Source organism: Calypte anna, chromosome 9 (genome assembly GCF_003957555.1).
Source record: "Calypte anna isolate BGI_N300 chromosome 9, bCalAnn1_v1.p, whole genome shotgun sequence".
NCBI classification, from domain to species: domain Eukaryota; kingdom Metazoa; phylum Chordata; class Aves; order Apodiformes; family Trochilidae; genus Calypte; species Calypte anna.
Genome location: NC_044255.1, coordinates 9,753,311 through 9,774,440, shown reverse-complemented (window position 1 = coordinate 9,774,440; position 21,130 = coordinate 9,753,311). Strand labels below are relative to the sequence as shown.

The 21,130-nt window shown below is 40.1% G+C and overlaps 1 protein-coding gene across 2 annotated transcripts in view; it reads right to left on the bottom strand.

The window, feature by feature from the left end:
* RYK (receptor like tyrosine kinase) overlaps positions 1 to 21,130 on the bottom strand; it is a 48,762-nt gene that overhangs the window by 20,045 nt on the left and 7,587 nt on the right. The window contains exons 2-8 of one of the 2 annotated variants that reach the window (XM_030456536.1): positions 13,252 to 13,373; positions 11,429 to 11,528; positions 10,244 to 10,378; positions 7,937 to 7,993; positions 6,406 to 6,550; positions 2,823 to 2,923; positions 283 to 417 (exon numbers count right to left, since the gene is read on the bottom strand). In XM_030456536.1, coding sequence (XP_030312396.1) covers positions 283 to 417; positions 2,823 to 2,923; positions 6,406 to 6,550; positions 7,937 to 7,993; positions 10,244 to 10,378; positions 11,429 to 11,492 — 637 coding nt within the window. In that variant the 5' untranslated portion in view covers positions 11,493 to 11,528; positions 13,252 to 13,373. The remainder of the gene's footprint in view (positions 1 to 282; positions 418 to 2,822; positions 2,924 to 6,405; positions 6,551 to 7,936; positions 7,994 to 10,243; positions 10,379 to 11,428; positions 11,529 to 13,251; positions 13,374 to 21,130) is intronic. The other variant, XM_030456537.1, reaches the window with a different exon arrangement.

Genomic DNA, 21,130 nt, shown 5'->3' with positions numbered 1-21,130 from the left:
TCCTGAGCCATTTAAACTTTACCTTCATTTAAAGGACCAGATTATTAAGACAGACAAACTGAATGATTTACTAAGCAGAGTTAGTCACTCCCCTGCTCTAAGGAATTCTGAAAACTGCTTTCCTCACCCCCACACCTCAAATGCAAACATTCATCATTCTTCTCCTCCACCAAAGTTATGGAGATCAACAACATCATCCATGGGTAATTTCAGAAAAATCCAACTATATTATATAGTTATACACCACACTGTAGCCAACAGGCATCCGAGTCCTGGAAATACCTTCTTGGAGCACATCTTTTAGAGTGATCCTCTCCCTGGAGATGGCTATGTCCTTCACTTTAGCTTTTGCTTCCATGAGAGTGACACTTTTAAGATCATTCTTCTCTATCCGTAGTGTAGGATAACCTGAGGAGCCAGCAGAGCCAAACAAACCAATATAAATACCCTTACAATGAGAACACAAGCACGCTGCTTCACGTCAGCACCATCTACAGGTATGAAGACACGCAAACAGCATGTACTTATATCTTAATCTTGAAAAGATTAGAGTATTAAAACAACAACACGAGTCATGTGAATGCAATAATCTGCGGGGAGGGGAATGAGACAGGAACTCTCTATAGTGTCATGCAATGAAGTCTCATTCTTAACACCAAGTAAATAAGCTCCTCCTTACATACTGAAGCTGATGAACACCACACGGCACTCCCCTGCCAACAAGGAAATCAAGGTCACTGCCAGCTACAGAAGCCTTGTTGGTAGTGAGAAAGATGCCTTACCCCAGCAGGACATAACCAAAACTACCAGTGCCCTCTTCTGGCACTTGTAGATATTTAGATACACTAAGAATCAGAAAGGCCTGAATATTTTTGTACAAGTTCATAAATCACTGAGGAAAAATCTTGAGAATTACTTTGATTATAATTTTTTAAATTTTATTTAAACATTACTGAAAACAAGGTTAAGACTGTGGAAGGACTCAGAACGTTCTTCCTGTTTATTTTGTGCATTCAACATTTTTACTCCTTCTATTAGCTTTCACTATTCCCTGTGCTACATGGGGTGAGAGGAAACAGGAAAGAAACATTCTGAAACACCAGGGACTGACCACAGCAAACAGCTGCCATTTAGGTACTACCTAGAGGTGGTTACCACACTCATCAAGGTGAGGAGACTTTCAACACCACCATATGCTTGGTTTGCAGGTGACTCATGACAAGTCCTCCTCTCCCCATTTGCCAGATGCCCAGTAATGAGTTTCCAGGGCTAATATTTAAATTAACCCAGCAGTGACACTTAGAGGGCCCAACCTAAAAACTTGAGGTTGACAGGACACCAAAAGCATAATGTGATCTGGGACACAAGATGCAAAATAAAAAGGCCGGGGAAGGACTTAAGCTGGATAATGCGAAAAACAGCTCAAGAATTGTTTTCATGGTAAGATCTCATCCCAACTCCACAGAAAGCATTTTAATCTTTATTTTATTTTTAAATTAACATTTCTACTAAATAAATTTTAAAGGCAGCCTTTTGCAAGAAAAAGATGACAAAAAAGATTCTCCCCCTGCATTTTTCTTTTTTTAAGGGAGATACAGTACAATTTAGAAAAGAGCCCAAACTTTTTTACCTAAGTACTCTCAGGCAAATGCCTGCATCCACATGGGGAGGGAAGAAAAAGGAAAACACAGTAGGAGTGAACAGTCATCATGACATTTGTGCTCCCACTTGTACGGGCATGGTCTGTATCCCTGCTAAGTGCAATCAGAAAAAGACTTTGAGGTCTTCTTGAAAGAAGAAAACCAAGTCATGAATCATTATTTTTACCTAGCTCTAAGCAATGGATCTACATGGACATTTCTACCCACAAGATTGCTGGACAAAGTCAATTAATACAAAACTATTGAGCTTTACAGAAGAGAAAACCACAGGTGGTAGTAGATGACAACAGGAGCCATTTAATTTACAATTTCTGAAAAGGTCATGAGTGCCAGGCTACTATTTCAGCTTGGCAGTTCCCAGTTTACTGAGGAAATAAAAGCAATTTGAGTTTAACTGAGAGACAGTTTGTTCCTCTGGATGAGCTATGCCATTTTGTCACTTCATAACATAAACCCTTCCCTCACTTTTGGTCTTTTAAAGCAGGCTCTTCAGCTTAAGCCAGTTTGGGCTAAGTGCTGATTTCTTCCAATTCTCAGTCAGGTAGACACATACCCTCTAAGCACCAATCTTTGTGCTTGCAGAGCTAGGCTGCCAGCCAGTTCAGAGACTCAAGTCAACCAAAAACCCATCACTCTACAGAAGAAGTCAGGTTTTTGCTGGCGCAGCTCCCTGAGACATCTTCCAGCCTAGAAACCCAAGTGCCAGCACAAAGGGGAAGGCTCATGGTCTGCCAAGAAACTGCACACCCACAGTCTCCCTACACTGCCCAGTTTCCCTCAGTTCTGAACAGTCCCTTCCTTGGATATTTCTCCACTAGAGAAGACAAGACAGTGATTGGAGGAGTAAACACTCTGCAGGTAACAAAACTTCCATGATTTTAATCAGAATTGGCACAGAACTGGTATCAGCCTACCACAAAGTATATAAACCACCTTTCCTTTTAATTCACTTGCTCTTAGTAACTACTTAATGTTCTTTCAAGCAGAGATGCAAACAAGAAGAAATCACAAATATATCACCCTTTTAAAGCTTTTTCCCTGCTGATTTCCTTTGCAGAGTGTAGGAATAAGATGAAAAGACAGCGATGAGAGCCCTACTACCAAACACTCTGGCTGTGTTTGAGGGTCTGTTGAAGGGTCTGTAATTAGATTAACACTTACTGGTCACTGGCGTTGCATTGTTTGGTGTGTCAGCTCGCAAGTACTGTGTTGTCTGTGTGGAAGGTTGGGACAAACCTTGTGAGCTACTGCTGTCACTAATGCTGTTTTAAAACAAAAATGGACATGAACATGACTGCTTCCCACTGTAATAAATTCAGAATTAAAGTATCAAAATTAACAGGCTATACTCTGAAAGAATGGCATTATTAAAGTCCCACATATTAAAATATACTTCTGGTAACTCAGAAATCTTAGTGCTCCCATCCTGTTCCCCTGTTCCGCATGAACAACTTCCTCAGCCTTATTTTGCAGAATTTGCTCTCTTTTCAAGCACTTTCCCCACACTTTTGAAAGAAGAAAAAAAAAAAAAGTGACAAAACATTCATTGCAAGAACTATCAAGAAGAACATATCAAGAAGATATGTTCATATAAAGAAGAACAAAATTATTTCCTTCCAGAGCAGACTTGTATGTGTTTCATGGTACCAACATCCCACTGACAATCAGTAACAACTACACAACTTACAAAGCAGCAGCCAGAGCCAAAGGGAGAGGCACCCTGCACAGCTTAACCAGAGTTTTCAGCCAGTCATCTCTTGCTTGCTTTGGGCATACCCACTACTAGCTCTACCCAGTGCCCTTTAGTTTCTGTGCTCGAACAAATAAATATCTAAAAGATATTCCCTAGTTTACCAGGAATCCTGGTAGTTCATCCTGCTGTACCTCTCACAGTTCCTTTTCATAGACCAAAATGCTCTAAGCCTACTTTGTCATTCTTCTCTCTAAGGACACTTGCTGCTCTTTTCCAGAGCCACCTACCATGTGCTTTTGAAATATCTTCTTTACATAGAAGGACCAGAGCTGCAGACAGTATTCAAGAAACATAACTTAAAGCACAGCAGGATGTTTTCTGCCTTATCCTCATGGACAAAAGGCTATAAAAAGACACTGTCGCTGCTCTAGCAGCCTAAAGACAGGTGAGAGTTTGTAGTACCTGTTATCAGCTCAGATGGCTCAGATGGAAAGTTTTTTGATCTCCATCCATATGCACACAAACATCTTTCCCTTTTTTAAACTTCGAAAAGCTTCTCTATTTCTCCTGACTGTGCTGGCAGAACAAAAAGACTCGTTTGGGGTATAACCCTCTGCCTTGCCATGTAATCAACATGTTCTTTGCTTCTTGGGCTGCTACCAAGTACTAACCAAGCAGTGCCAACCATCCTTGTAGGATTTTTAGACATGCTTGGTGATGCCCTCAAGGACCACTGACTGCTACTTTTGAAGTAAACCTTCCTTTAAAAAAAAACAGAAAGCCAAGTTAATTCTTCCCCATTATGCCATAACCACAGATGCACCTAGTAAACTCTTTCTTTAGAAGAGTTTAGTACACAATACAAACATCAAGCTTACTGATTTATAGCTCTCTCTGGAAACCTTTTTTGAAGTTATTTTGAAGCATTTAAATTTATATTCTCTGGTGCTAGCAACTTATTATTGGTTACTTTAACTGTTTGCATTACTACCTGTACAAGCTGTGTTTATTTTTTTTTTTTTAGGTTTAACTTGCTCCTATTTATGAGCTTGCTTAGTTTACTCGCATACTATATCAGCTTTAAGACCAATGCCTTCTTGCTTTTCATAACCTCCATTATCCTGCTGTCAAGCCATGTCAATTATTAAAGGCACTCTTTCAAGTGCCTTTGATAGGAGGTATGCAAGTATTCATTCTGAACTTTCAATACAATGTTCTTAAATGGTCCATGTGCTGCCTGTAAACTCAGCTGCCTGTTTTTAGCTTCCATTTAACAACCTTCCTTGCTTTTGTTTGGTTCTGGTTTTTGAAATTAAGAGCAAAAGCAGTGGGTATTTTAGCCACTGTTGCTCCTGGGAGGTTGTTAACTCTAATGATGTTATTGTTGATTCAGAACCCTTTACAGCAACATTTTGAGCATGTTTCTCAAAACTAAACCAAAAGCTGTTTCTTCTCTTACAAGTTCCCTAGTTGCTGGTTGCTACATAAAGCTGCCACCAGTCACCTGCAAGGCTGGTGCATAACACTGAAGCTAAATTATAACACTGAACCAGTTTCTGAACCAAGCCCTGAAACATCACCTGAGAGTGTCTTTCCTGGCTCCTGTGCATGCAGCCAGTTCTGAAAACATAACTCCACAGATCCTGATTTTTAGGCACATTTTGCCCCTCTTACACTTCTGCTATGACACTAGTCAACCACAGTTCTGACTCAGAAGTCCATCCAAGTTTGTCAGGTCAGGCAACCCTTGGGCTCAAAAAAAATTCACTATATGGCTCTCCAAAGAACCCAATCTGCACAGACTTCACAGAAATTATCAGAAGGCCACATACTAGTTTAGAGCAATTTCTTTAATACCAGCAAACCACAGAGTATTATCATCAAGACCAATTTTTAGCTTGTATCTTCACAGGAATCAGTACAATGGAATGGATGAAAGGACATTTCATCACACAATTAGGCTGAAACAGTCTCTCATAACTGATAGATGAGACTATCCCCACGCTCTGTAAAAGGTCAGGCTTTCCCTATCTGAAGTAAAGCAAGCTGCACAACCTTTAGCACCTTCTATTGGCTAAAAACCTTCTGGAGGCAATTAGGCACAAATAATTTGGTAAGTAATTTGGTTAGGTAATCAGACTCTGAGAAACCATTACTAAATTGTTTTTACCATTACTACTTCCTACACCGGCACTCCCAAAACCCAAGTGGTCTATGGGCACCAGAGAAGTAAATAGAAGAAAGAAAAACTCAAAGAAACAGATGAACAGATAGAGAGGAAGATGAAAAGATGGAGCTACTCTGAGAAGCTGCAGGCAGGAACAGAAAGTGCTCGAGATACCCTTCCAATAGGGGTGACCACCCACAGGCCAAACTGTTTTGTGAAGTATTCAGTTTCCACATTGCCTGCTTCTGAACAGTTGCACCTGATGCAGCTTGTTCACACAGCCTCAGCCCACCTACTTTTCCAGTTAATCCCCTCTCAGCTGACCATATTGCCCTTGGATTCAGGTTACAAGGCTTTTTTGCATGGATGTGCCAATTTGGTTTTTCTGGACTGAATGTACATTTGAGAGCAAGCCCATTTGTAGTTTTATAACTGAGCAGTTGCAAGCCTCGGACTTTACCCTAAGGCCAAAGTGAATATTGGTAAATCAATCAAAATAGAGAAAACTGAAATTCAATCTCCTGTAGCAGTAAAAATCAAGTATTTTCAGTGTGCACAGGTATCTACTGAATTTTCCTTCAATATTTAATATCCCCGTAGATCTGATTCTGTCCAGACTTCCCCACTGTGTGACCCTCACACAAGTGTTCTGGCAAAAACCCAACAGCCACAACCCTCCCACCCCATAAACAGCAGAACATCTGCAACTGCTGCTTTTCTGCAGTACAGCACTTATCAGAACTCTACACAGGTAGTAATTGTTAAAGCTTGACATCAAGAGCAGAACCTGGAAGCTGCTACTAAATACTTATTCTGAGACCAGAACTCCCACATATCTGGGTAAACATGTCCTAAGAATACACTTGAAAAGCTGTAATACATACCTGTCATCCAACTCTATCCTTTTCATGCTGTGAAGATGCAAGACAGCTAATATTATTGCCACCAGGAATATAACAGCACAGCACACGCCTACACTGATGTAAAACACACGGGTAGAAGTGGTGGGAGCTGCATTTACAGGATCAACTGAAAGAGAAATGTGAAAAGTTACTGAACCTTTCTAAAAATAAAATAAAAACCAACCAAACAAAAAGCCCTGAAAAAGATGCAAACAAAACCCCCAACAAACAACATTTTGTTAGCTCCCAGCAGGCTGACGTGGCAGGAGGTCAGTGCTGCTGTCCCCAGGCTCACTCCCAGTGCCCTGACACCCACGAAGAGCAGGGCTGGAGCCAGCTCACAGGGACAGACTCTGGGAACCCCCAGAGAACTGGGCATCACAAATAGGGTAGTTTGGGGCAGTTTGCTGGCAGGGCCCAGCAAGCCACTCAATGCCTTTATTTCTTTCCTAGGACAAAAGGAAGCTTCCTACTGAAGGAAAAAATGCTATCCAGGAATCTTCCAAAACAGTCTTTTTGGTCCTGCTGTTTCTACCTCACACAATCCCTTGACTCCCATGGCCTTTCCAAGCTGAAAACAGGGTAGCAGCATGGCCAAACCCAGCCTCTGGCTCAGTCCCATCACCGTTGGTGGCACAGACTTGTTAGTGGGGCTGTAGGAGCAGGAGACACATGCCAACAGATTAAATAAAATGAAACCAACACCTAGACGCAGGATACTAGCAGTGCTTGCTCACTGACCAAAATGTGCCAGAGAACACAAACTCAGCATCCCTTCCTAATTTTAGGCCATGACAGGTGGATTATGGCCCCCTGACCTGCATCTTAAAGCAGCAGCATATACAGGACAGTTAATCCTCTCTTTCAAAAGAATCTCAACTGCAGTAACTTGGGGCAAAGTTCTGACATTTAACCTTGGCAGCAGAAGACTGCTGTGCTGGCCTTCAGCCTGTGCCACCAGCAACATGAGCAAAGGCACTAAAGGCACCAAGACATGGTAGCCTGTACCATCCCCAGTTTAATCATGGAGAGCAATTGTTCTGGAAGAGGTGGTGGGTGGCAAAGAGAAAACCAAGCAATGTGCTTCACCACTGTTTAAAAAAGCATTATGGCAAAACTGTTTACATCTGGGGTCACCACAGAGGCTGAGCACAGTCAGTCAATGGTATTTCCAGCTAGAAAAGGAGTGAGAAAAAGAACCCGCCTCATCCAACACTGACAAGTCACACCTGCAAACCAGACAGGTCCTAAAGTGACAAAAATAGATCAGAGTCATGTACCGAAACCAGAGCTCCCAAGATGTGGTAAAAGAAACCATTGTTAGGAGACTCAAAAGAGTTTGTTTTTTTTTTCTCTTCACTAGCACACATTTCTAGTTAAAATAATTAATTACCAAAAAATCCCACTAAAATACAGGGTATGGTACAGACTACATGGCTAATCTTCACAGGGAACACTATGGAACCAGAAAGAACATCACAGGTTTTTCATTTTCACACTCAGAACTACTTACAGATAGCCTTGCTGCTGTTTTTGTCAGATGTTGGAGATTTTACTTCTGGTTCAGGCTCTAAATTGAAGAGAGGAAATGATTAATCTTGGTACACAAATATTGTTGTAGTCCTTCGCAGGCAGGCAGTTGCCTCATTTGTGGAAAAACAAATCTGCTTTTCAAGTGAGCTGACATAAGAACTATCGTTATCTCTAAATTGCCATTTTAAATACCTAACCACTGCATAGTACAAAAAAAAAATATACTTCTTTAAGACATTTAAGTCTTAAATATATTTCACTATCAATACATACATCCATTAAGGCCATGCTCAGCCCTGCTGAATCTACCTACCTCAAAAAACCCTCTGGGGCTTGTCCACCAAAGTCCAAAGCAGCAGATGGTAGAAAGAGGAGGTACAGAGTATGTGAGCGTATACTAAGACACACAAAGACCTCACAGAATTAGTTACTTACAGGATAGAAAATAATTTCCTGAATGCTCAGTCAATATTACCCTCAGATTCTGGCACAAATTCTAATCCTACTCCTTTTAGGAAAAAGTTAAGAGATGCAGCCAGGGGCACTGTGCCTTCTCAGCTGATACTACCATCATGAGCATTTTAAAACTGAAGGATGAAAAAGGTAATGTCTATTTACTCAGAAAAACAGAACAAAAGGCACAAGGACAATGCTCAGGCTGATGTATGAAAATGATCCTTTAGAAAGGGGATAAACCCTCATAAAGTGTACAAGCCTGATCACTTCAAGGAGCAGTGGGAAAGCAGGCTATGGAGATGACTTCAGACAAACCTCCCTGAGGATCTGCACGCAATGGAGGCAACAGAAGGGATTTCTGTGGCTGTAAAGGTGCAGACCCACTTGCACATCACCCTTTGTACTCTCTGCTGTGAGGAGCTGCTTCCTTCCTACCATGGCACCTTCCAGTCCTTGATAAGCCAGCGCAGCCAGATAAACTTGTGAGAAAGTAATCCAGGGAAGGGAATATCTGAAGTTTGGGTTTTTTTATACCCTCTTAAATTTTGGAAGGAACTATTACAAATGCCTTGAGCAAAATCACTGGCAAGTTCCAGCATATTTTTAACTTATGCACTAAATTAAACCAGAAATCCCCAGATGCTGTAAACCAATCAACTAAAACGCACATCACAAAGAAGTCATTGACATTTTTATGAACCCAAAGAAACATGATCTTTGTAAGAGAGTCACTTCCTAAACTATGTAGAAGTGATTATCTCGCACACGCAGATAATTGTGGGGTGCCTATGGAAACCTCTACACATTGAGCAGCTTAGTAAGATATCAATGCCAAAGCAGTGCTGACTTCCTCCACTGAGATAATTTGAAAAAGTACCTTTCCTTCAAAACATTATCAGCAGGACCTCCACTTTCACTAGAAACACTTCAAATTAAGAATGATCTTCCCACTGCATCAAAACAAGGAACATGAGTATCACAACATCACATGCTTAAAAAAAAAAAAACAAAAAAACTTGGCTAGCTCTTTCACTCACACCTTCCATGAGGACATCCCTGGACATTCATACTGGAGAGAAGTGACAAACTCCCCTCTGAAAAACCACCTGCTGTCCTCAAAAGCTTGAAGTAAACAAAACAGAGCCAGGAGGAACAGGTAAACGAGGGTAGCCACCCTCAAATTCTGCCCAAGAACAGGATACCAGAGCCATTTTGAAGGGGTGTACAGTTTTTGGAATTCTAAAAAATAATTTTCTTCTGAAACCTATGAAAATGTTTCTAAAGAAGCAGCAACAGGAAACAGTTCCTGCTATACAACAATAAGTTAGTGCTTGCAGATTCCAAGGTCAAAATGCAGGAGTTAATTTGGGATTTCTGAAATCAGCATTATCTACCAAGATCATTTTGCACTGGAAGACTCTGGAAGACTAATACCTGCTTAGACTTCTTAAATAGCCAGTTTTATCTTATTCTATAAACTAAGTAGGTATAGTTGTTAATTTTTGGAACAATACCAATATTCAGTTTTGAGGCAAATAGTTTCTTCCTTCCAAGCACAAAAGAGAAAATGCTTTGAAAATGCTTTTTGCTATGTATGTGAAAAGATCAGTTAATGCAGCAGAAAATGTGGGGAATTTGTCATCCATTAGATTCTGCTTCTACCAAAAGTCCCCAATTTGCATCTGAACAGCAGAATTTTACCTGGTTTCTTCTTCTCCAACATTCACCTGGGGGACTGCTAATCATGTCCTGGATCATACACCTTCCCACTCCTTTTGTCTATCATAGATTAACACTAAGAGCTTAACATTTGAAACTTAAGAAGTCTTACTTCTGTAGCACATTTTCCTTCGTTTGAAATTTAAAACTGTGATGTTTTTGGATGAATTTAGTGTCAAGTTGAGCTGCATTAGTATTGTGACATCCGAGTCAAGCCTGCCAGTGCAGGAGAGTTCCACACGAAACACTGCAAAGAGAAAACAAAGAGGCATTACAGTTTCATCCCAGCAGTTTTCAAAAATTGTGATGAAACACCATTAAGTGATAATGTTATTTTTCAATGTTTTTAAAGGACTTGCTATTAAGAAATATTTTAGCCTTCAAGCTTTGTAATTTCAGGCAAGTATTACTCTTTTTAATTCCTTTATATGAATTAAATTACAAATTTACTGATTACTAATATCATCTCTGTAGATACATGACTATTAGCAATATATTAGCTTTGGAATTTCTCTTTCTGTGACAAGAGAAATGTCTTACCCCAGAAAACCAGAAAAATCTGCTTTCCTTGTTGCTGTTTCAGATGCTATGGTTGGCTTTTTTTACAAGCACTAAGCTTAAATATTTTGGTCTCTGCAAACCTGACCAGAATCAAAGGAAGTAATATGACCTAATTTACTTTCTAGTTTATATACCAGCATTATGTATGCCAATAGAGTAGACACAAGCCTAATCCCCTGGTGTCTGCTTGCCCAAAAAAAATGGTAAAAAATCATGCAAGGGAATTGTGATCATTTGCACATTTCCTGAAACAACTATCAATGTTTCTAGTCTAGATCCTACGGAGGGGCTAATACATATTCAAAATAGTTTCCTCAGTTTTAAAATCTTATCATAAACACTTTAATGTACCAACATCTTCCACACATCTTGAAATGTAATCTCTACAGGCCATAAAAATGAAAAGGCATGGATTTTAAAATGCTAATTTCTGATTATCATTGTTGAAAGGGAACAGGAACCTTGTGTGTGTAAATGCATATAAAAGAAAGGTCATGTTAACTTCCCAGGAAAACCTCTTTCAGCAAACAAGGGGAGAATATTACTCTTAGACTGAAGAGTCCCAATCTTTGATTTCCTTTGAGCTATTTCATAATTGTTGCACAAGACTGATGAAAATTCTATGTTTAGTACAGAAAAACTACACACCCAACATTATCCACATTTTGGAAAAAAAAATAGTACTGTTAGCAACAGCAACAGCTGTATAAGGTTCAGGGGTAGGGAGTCTGTTTACCTGAAAGGGTGCGAGGAACTTCTCCTTGTAGAGAAATGTTGGCCTGGGGCATAGCCATGGCCATGGGATTATCTACCTGAAATCCCAGTTTATACTCAACCTGCAACAACAGTTGAGAGGTGAAAGACATATCAAATAATCTTTACAGTAGAAAAAATGCTACTTAACCTTTGATAGTTGTATTTTAAACTAAAAAATATATCTTATTTTCGTATAATAGTGGTGGGTTTAGGTGCCCAAATGATTCTTAAATGAAGCCTAAATATCTGACTTCTGTGACAGATCAAGTTAAAAAAAGCTAAAATCGAAGTCTATCTTGAAAGAATTTGTGAAACTTTGAGCCACAATTTAAAGTGCTGTATTAAAAACAGCCACCACAAATCATACTTGCTGCTAAACTTACTTGCTGAAAAGCCAACTTGTTACAATTACAGGAATTCAAAAAATTCCCCTGCTCTAGTAAGTTTCATGAACTATGTAGCCAAAACTGGATACAAACCATTTAACCATAGATTATGAGATTGTTTCCAAGATTGTTTCCACTTATGAAGTTGATTCTGCAAATACTTATTCAAAAAGGTACAGCATCTATTGTAACTAAATCCTAAATTCTTGTTGGAAATTCATCCTTTGTTTCCACTCAGATGAAAGAATTTAGTTTCACATAGCCTCATTAATTTCTTCCCCTTCCCCCCCCCCCCAAAAAAAAAAAATATATATAAAACAGATAGCATAAATGCATCCTTTATTTTGCAGTGAAGATGCCAAGGGCAGAAGCAGAACCCAGTTTCTGAGCTCCTATGAAGTCCATCCTATGAGCGCCATCCTACAAAGTCAGCACAGATGCTGTTAACGGGTGAAATCCCAGTACCAGAAAGAGGACTACACAAGCTCAAAAATTCCCATTCAAAATTCACAAAAGAGGCCCAAGGAAACTCTAGGCAGGGATGGTGATGCAGACAGTTCATGGTTCAAGTTTTAACAAGGCAACTCCTTTAAAACTTCTATTTGCATGACAAGAGACTGAACTGCCTGTGAAAATAGAATATGGGATCAAGTAGTAGGGCTGTCTTGTGCTGTCTCTGATGTTGTTGCAGGCCAAAATTCTCATCTCATAAAAAGCTGCAACTCAAAGGGAAGAACACGTGCAGAAGAAATCTTCAGAAACTGCATTGGTGGAGCTGTTCCTACTGGAGTCTTCCCTACTTAAGGGTCAGAAGAACAACCAATGCTCAAGTTTGAAAAAGAATGAACATCTGGCAGAGACTAAGCACATCATTTAATAAACAAAAATAAATTAAGTAACTGGAAATCCTTCAAAAATGTAAGAACATACACAAGCCTTATGACAGCTGAGGCTGCATGCTCCAGCTATGGTGATTAAGTGAAATAAAAATCCCTTCCCATTTAATCAGGGCTTGGTAATAACATACTAGATGCTACTTTTATAGGTCCTTCTGGTCTACAAACTTATGTTTCCAGAAAATAAAACATAACTGCTTTACATCTGATTTCTAGAGACTTCAGTACACGGCTGCCTCTTCTGTGTGCTCAATGCACAACCAGCAGAGATTGTATGTGTATAGTGTGCCAGAAGCAACAAGTATGAAATATTTCAAAAGAAGTGCTTAAACTTTCTAAAACAAGAAAAGAACAGTTTGCATAGCATCTTAACTTATTGCCTGTAACAATATATATAATTCTTTTGCACCTATCATGTGCTATTTTTTGCATAGAAAAAAGCCATTAAACTATAACTGTGGGCATTACCTAAGCAATATAGATCATGTCTCAAGTACTTAAACACAGAAGGGATGCCTTACCTTGGATTTAGCATGCCAGCTGAAGTGAAGATTGTTGGTCTCAGTGGGTATTAAGAGATTGAAGGACAATGCGTAGTGATTAACCACATCATTCCTCACATAAGACAGCTCTGCATCAAGACCTGTATTGGGAAAGAAAAGAGTAAGATGGGGAAGAAGAGGAGAAGTAGTAATGCACCAGAACAAACACCTCTGGGTTATTTTATAAACAACCAATACAGCTCCACTTGTATTGGAATGTTTTGGAAAACACTTGAGTCTCCAGTCCACAAATTCAATTGCAGGTTTAGAGATCAACACTCAGGCATGTCAGCATTAACAAGAATGCTTCAAATTCTTACAAAGCAACAATTTCAGAGAGAAACCTTAGCCTAATGAACAAGCAGAACTTGGAATCTAAGGGAAAGAAACATGACCTTTCCATACAAGCCTCAAAAAGTCATTACAGTCCCTCCAAAATGTACCCCATTTGCTTCTGGAAATCATGGGTACAGTGTTGCTCTTATTTACAACTATGTACCCTCAAACTGCATTCAATTATTGGCTTGTTAACTGCAGTAATTCCTCCTGCAGTGAACACTTTCTCCACCTTGCACTTTAAGTAAGGCAAATACACCATCATCCTTGAACAAACCCAGACTGGTATGTAATTATTTATTACTCCTGGAATGGCTCATTTCTTGAGCTGAGGTACAAAAGCACTATGGAATTAATCTCAGTATAACTAGATGATAACACAAAGCACATAAGGAGAGGAGGAATGATATGTGTAGACCGAGTAATATTAATATTTACTGACTACACATGGATTTCTGTGTTTTTAAATAAACTTAGATCATTGAAAGGCCCACAAAACTATTTACTACAGAGCACTAAGGTTCATCTTCAGAAATCTATTGACAAGGTAAGAAAACTGAGCAAGACAGACACAAGCTCTGACCATGACCTAGGGAGAGGGGACTACATTCAATTCAAGTATTTGCTGTACAACTGAGAATGTAAATAATGAAGTTATTTTTATTATGGCTATAAAGTCAGGAAAATTGGAGAGGTTGTGACTCCAAGACAGCAGCATTTAAGGAATCCTAAAGTTATTCCAAGAATCTAGGGAAACATGAAAAGGTTTTACTTTTTTATGGAAGAAAATAAGATAACTATAAACTGTGTAGTCAAGATGCATTTGAAAAGGAAGAATTAGCTTAAGAGAAATAATTCTTCCTATTTAGTGCAAAAACTGGGCACAGATCAGTGCAAAGTGACTTCTCTTATTCCAGAACTTGATTTAATCCACTTCGTTTTCAAGATGCAGAAATGCAGCCAAGACATTCCTCCTCATTCTTGAGGCTGCTAACCAGTTTCATTCCTTGTGGCCTCATTAATGTCCTGAAATTTAATCAAAATTCAGGAGTATATAATCACAGATACTAGGGGGTGGTGAGAGATTCATGAAAGAAACCATCCAAACAGAGTAATCCCAAGATGAAATGTTCTCTAACAAGATCTTGAACAGAAAAAGATGTAGGTGATGCCTTAAGTGCTGAATGAGATCAACCTGAAGCAGCATATTCAAGAGTTAAGCCTTTCTTTTCCATTTTGTCCATATTTCTATTGAATAATAAACAGCAAATGCAAAAGTGTTATCTACCAGTAAAACAGGGAGGAGGAGGAAGCACACTCACCAATCCACAGCAGTTTTACTTCCAGACCATCCTTCCACACCTAATTTTTCATTCCCTTGCTGCCTCTCCCACCTCAATCCTGAATTCCTGAAGCACTTTATCTATATAATATATGGTAATTGTGCCAGCAGAGCACACAAAAAATTGCAGTTGAACCTGCCAGTCAAAAGCAGCACCTTGCCTGTGCTCCGGGCAGGCAGCCAGACAGGAAGGTGTGTTCTGCCCAACACAAAGATCCCACAAATGATTCCACTTAGAGGAAGAGAAATTTTCCCCAGACCTGCAGGAATTGCCAGGGCAGTCCTGCAGTACCACACGTGCTCAAGAGCTTCACAGAGGGCGAATTCCAGACTTCTGCAGCTACTGTATTTTAGCCAAGATAAGCTAGGCTTTTCTCAACACCAAATGGTGTTGTACAAGCTAAAATCTCACTGAAAAAAAAACCTGCCAGGCTCCAACAGCCCTGCACTGCTCAAGACAGAGGACAAGGATACCAGTGCTGACACGCTGGGCTGATGGCATCCAACACCTCTCCTCCCATCCAGAGGACAATGTTAAAGCCTCAGTGAAATGTAGAACAGGTCCAGCAACGTTAACTGAGTACCGGCTGTGAGCTACCTCTATTCATACTTTGTTTCTTGCTGCCTGCAAACCTTTTCACACACAATGAAACCGGGCCTCTCCGCTTAGATTTCCAGACTGATTAGGAGCTACTACTAACACTCTGGAGCAGACATTAAAAATAGATCAGCACATCAGGCTCCATTATCAAGATTGTTTAAGTCAAACTCTGAACTGCTTTAATTTTGTGTTTCACCTTTTTTCTTCGGATATGCATATTTATACTTTCCCTGCCATGTCCCTTATTTGAACCTTCAGCAAGCCAAACCGAAAGAGTTAAGGCTGGTACCACGCAGGTAAAAGAAGTGGGGAAATACTTCACAGTCAGTTCAGCTCCCTGAATTTGTGAGGACGCTCAGAAGCACCTCTTCGACTGGGCAAGACCATAGCAGCACTAACTTAGATTTCGGCACAGGCAGCTTCAAAAGTTGGTATCAAATGAAACAAGTCACTCTGGTTACACAAGCCTAAAGCAGAGACCTATTTTTCTACTTTTTTAAAAATGTGTAAACCTTTCAAACACAACAGCAGCATGAGATGCAATCAGCCCATGTAGCAAGTTTCATTTTCTGAATTGTTTGAGGAATGCTTCCTAAATGACTACAATAAACCCCCATAGACTGGTAGGAGGTAGGAAAAAAGTAAATCTGCAAGTTGCTAGGTTCCTCCTAAGGTGTTGAACACTTTCTCCACCTTGCACTTTAAGTAGGGCAAACACACCAGCATACTTGAACAAGGATGTCATAGAGGAACTGATAAAAGGAGCAAACAGGGGGATCTAGAAGAAAAACACAGATGGAGTACAAGCAACCAGAGAAAACAGGCAGCTCCTCAATAATAATTTTCCAGGCAAAGCAGTAAAAGGAAGGGATACAGAACTTTACAAAGAAATAAAAAAGAAACTGGTACTTCTGCAGAGGAGAAAAAGCAGCTTTTCAGAAATTGCTTCTGCGGGTTTAAGCAGTACATTGGTGGTCAACAATGGGCAGTTTTAAAGCTTGTTTTTGTTTGGTAATGCTCCTTAAACAAGTCCATAGGCAGACAATGCACAACACTATCTAGTTTCTTACTACTTGGACTGGACTAACCCACATCAGCACACATGAGAACAGTAAAACCAATCATTTGCTGAGATTTCCATGCAAACCCAACACCTTTTTTACTCAGACAACCCTGAAATCTCATTATTAATTTCCACATCTTCGTACCTCCCACTGCTGGATGCAAACTTGAAAGAATAAATTGAAGTCAAACACAAACAAAAAACTAAATTTAAGCAGCACCATAGAGAAAGTCTGTCATTCTTTGCACTGTTTAACATAACAAAACATCTGAAGAAGCTCAGAAAGGAAGGAGAGAGGCCAGTTTTCATTCCCAAATGCAAAAGATGCTGAACAGCCCTTGTGTTCCTAACAAAATCAGATCATGTCAGTCTAGCAGCCTAACAAAACACTTCTTTTCCAATGCCCTTGTGTAAATCCAGTCTAGCTTCAACTTTTTTTCCTAATCCCAATATACAAAAGAAACTCCCTTATCTGCATGGGAAAACTTAGATTTTATACTTATGAAGCAATCTATCCTATACCATGCACTAGTAGTAACAGATTCTTCTTAAAGACAATAGTATTTAGGTGTCTGTTACCCCAGGTAACAGACTTCAAATCATAAGAACACAATTTTGATAGATAAAGTCTACCATTCAAGCATGAATGTGCAATGTATGAGTTCGATGAGCTTGCTCTTGTTGAAATCCTGCTTGCTGCCGTATCAGCCCAAGCCTAATAGCTATCAGATAGCTGACATAATTGGGTCTCTCAGCTGCCTACCTAACCCTTTGGTCGATTCCTGTCTGTGTACAGAAGTGACTGAAATTACTGCCCATTTTCTTAATATACTGGTCTGTTAGTTGTTTCCTCATGAGCAGCTGAGAAATATCTGCAGGGTAACGCCAAAGCACCACAGCCCTGACAAAGCAAGCTCCTGACTCAGAGCCACTTAAATCAATTGAGAAGACTTACACAGTTAACCAAGTTATATTAACGATAAATATCCTGTTTACTCAGAGGTTTACATGCTCCATATAACACTACCTCCACTCCTGAGCAGCTCATCTGCCCCCTGGTCAAACCTGAAGATTCCACTCCAGGGTGAACATCCATATGAGAAGAGTACAAACCTCAAAGTGCAACACCCCTTCACCAGCATCTACTTCCCAAGTCTGTACAACCTATTCCACAAATACATAGGATTCTCCTAGCCCCATGGAATTTACCTCGCTAAAGATAGGTATCCTTTTTTTTTTTTTCTCCTCCCTTCCTCCTCCCTTTTTACTTAAGTTTTCCACAACACTACATTCTGCCAGTTACAGCTGATGGTCAGGAATATGGGCTGAAATACTTGCTTTTAAACATCTAACAGGGCATAAGTCTGGAAAAATGACTCACTAAAAATATTACAGGAAAAAAAATAATTAAGACTTAAGTGACACAGAAGATGAACAGCTTTTCACTCACGTAAGGTAGGTGCCAGAGACAATCAAGGGGCATTGTTGTGGCAAGCTTGAAAGACAAATCAGAAGGCACAAATCCATCAGTACTCAATAACACACTTTTCTATCTTTTGCTTAGAAACTCTTCTGCCCTGCCTGTTGAATGGTCCTGCTCATCACTGAATACTGAGAGAAAAAAAACAGAACACTAAGATAAATCTCCCACCTCATGGCACAGCTTTCTACTTCTACAGGAGTTCCTCACTGCTTTCGTGCCTCTAAATTCATCAACACGTTTTTATGACCTTCAGTCTAAACTTTGCTAGAAAGGGATTTCTTATAATCCAATATCATAGACCTGGGGGAAAAAAAAACCCACCAAAATCGAGTACATAGAAAACAGACTAGAAATACAGACACATCCCCAAAGGATACTGAAACACACTTTCTCTCATTAACATCACACTGAGTTGTGAGGCTCCAGAATTAAATCCATTCTCACTTCAAGGAAAACTCTTCTCCCACCAGAGACTGATTCCTCAGTGCTAATTGCACTTGCAATCTTGCTCTGTAAGATCACACTGCTCTTGCCCAAGGTTAGCACAGAGCATATGGACTTTGGTTATTTTAAAAATAAATAAATAAAATAGTGTCTTTTTTACCTGTGCAATTAACTCTTCCTGAGCTGGAAGTGGAAAACAGTATGTAAGGCTTTCAACAGGAGGAAATACCCAATGTAACTTCAAGGCAATGACTGAATCTTTGAAAACCAACCAGGACTCCCTAACAGGAAATCTCAGGAAACTTCCCAACACGTAGTAAACAAGAAGAAAAACTTAGGTGAGACCATTTGTTAAGTCCTTGTGAATTTTCACGGTCAGATGACCCACCATTCACCTCACTGATGCTGTTCCATAGAATTTGCAAGTTCAACACCACTGACAAACTGGATTGTTCTCACTGAAAGGCCTTTCTGAGACAGACCTCTTCCTTTCTTTGGGAAGAAGCTTCCCCCAGGAGATGGCACTTGCTGAAGTAAAAGCATAAGGAACATGGCAATATTTAACTCAACCCATAGTAAAATGAAGACATTAATTGCTTCTAGAACCTACCTACTTATCCTTTTGTTTATCTCTTAAACAGCAGCAACTACATTTCAACTGCCTTGCCTGCTTATTCTTTCCTTCACCTACAGAAAAAACTTATTTTTTCTGATAATCAGGATATAAAGACAGGTGAAAACATGGCTAGAAGACAATGCTCTTATTAGTAGATAAAAACTAAAACAAATAAAACTTTTAAAATCCCAAACTCACCATCTCTTACCTCAGAGCAGAACACAAGTAAACTCTGCATCTGAGAACACCTTCTAAATGAAATTTTCTCAATTGAAACACCACCAAAACCAAAAACAAAACAACAACCCAACAAAAACTAACAGTCAGCATAGTGCATGATGGTGCATGTGAGTTACCCAAAGGGCTGATTCCAAAGGTAAGAGACACGACACTGAGACACTTGATGGCAGTGTAAGTCACCTTTAACACTGTGCTTTGAGCTCTCCTGAGATCCTGTGAGATTGGTTTCTTCTCAGTAGTTACTTTATGTTGGTGGTATGGACAGATTGAGATCCACGCTGCAAGACCTCTCCTCAGCTGGCTGCTTGTCAGAGATTCTAGGGGATGTTTTACTTCAGCTTGCCTTTTTTGTTTCTTCTGTCCTCAGAGCTTGCCAGTTTGTCCTTCAGGATGCTCTTCTAATGCATGTGTCCTGTGCCATGGATGCATGAGGTCAATACTCAACATCCCTGTGGGTGGCCTGGCTTTACCACTCCCCAACTCTTTCATCTTCCCAGAACAGGACAATATGAGAATAGATGTTTCTGTTGGTCCCACCATCCAGGTGGGATTTGGTTGGACCTCTGTGCTACAGAAGGCATGCATGCTGTCTGCCATGTGGAGAAATCTTTGCTGCAACAATGCCCAGACCTTGGCTCTACAAACCAGCACCAGAAGATGAATACAAATGAGTTTGTGAGGCCAGGTATCTATTCCTCTCCCAGCCCTGGCTGAAGCCATTGGTATAGAAACCTCTCAGGCACCCTGATGTGGCTTCAGCCAAGCTTTGCAAAGTCACCAATGCTGGAATTTTTTGGTGGGTTTCCACCCTACAAAGATGTCTCCAGTTGCTGGACCCATTCCTTCACACAGCCCAGTAGGCCCTGCCAGGTTCCCCTCTGCCTGGCTCCCCTGGTTTGTGTGTATCCTTGTGTTGTCCTCATTCTTCACACCACAAAAGATTAAAGACAATACTAATAATATCAAAACAGCCTTTTGAGAATGGGCTGCCTGCTGGTATTATGCTGTGTAAAGCCTCAGTGAAATAGCCTGGGTAATTTACATGCAATAGATTAAAGGTAGCAAGGGTGAAGAGCTTCCCATTTTCGTCAAACTTGTCCAACCTTTTATTCACCTGCTGAAGCCATTATTTTATAATAATAAAAAAAAGAGGAGAAAGAGCCTTGCATGGAGCTGGGGAGAAAGGGAGAAAAGCACAAGCTGGAAGCTATTTCCTCAAGAGAGAGAAATGCAGCACTATAGATTAAAGGTGAAAAGACAGCCCTCATTTAAATCAATCCACCTCTCCAAAGCATATTTATTCCCAGATTAATTAGAGTTGCAAATGAAAATGATCTGGTTGGTGGGAACATTATTGAGGCCTTTAAAGTGCGGGAGTGAAGATTAAAAGGAAGCACACTTACCCTTTCCTCATCATCTAAAGAGGAGATCAAAAGAGTCAGTGTCAAATTAACAGCCCTGATGATTTCTCTCTTCTTCTCATCCTCTGTTTATTATCTCAGGCTCATGTTGGTACACGCAGGATGAAGCCCTGCTTTCCAAAGCAGCTGGTGCATGAAGTGTGTAGGGACCCTTCAGTCAATGCAGATCACCTAGGAAGGTCCATGGCTACCTGACTGGGAATGCAGGGAACATGTGTGCAAGGGAGGGAAACCCTAAAATGTTGGCTTTCAGGGGTCACATAAGGGAGAAGATTCTCATTGGGTGTTGCAGATAATTTACAAGCTGTAGTA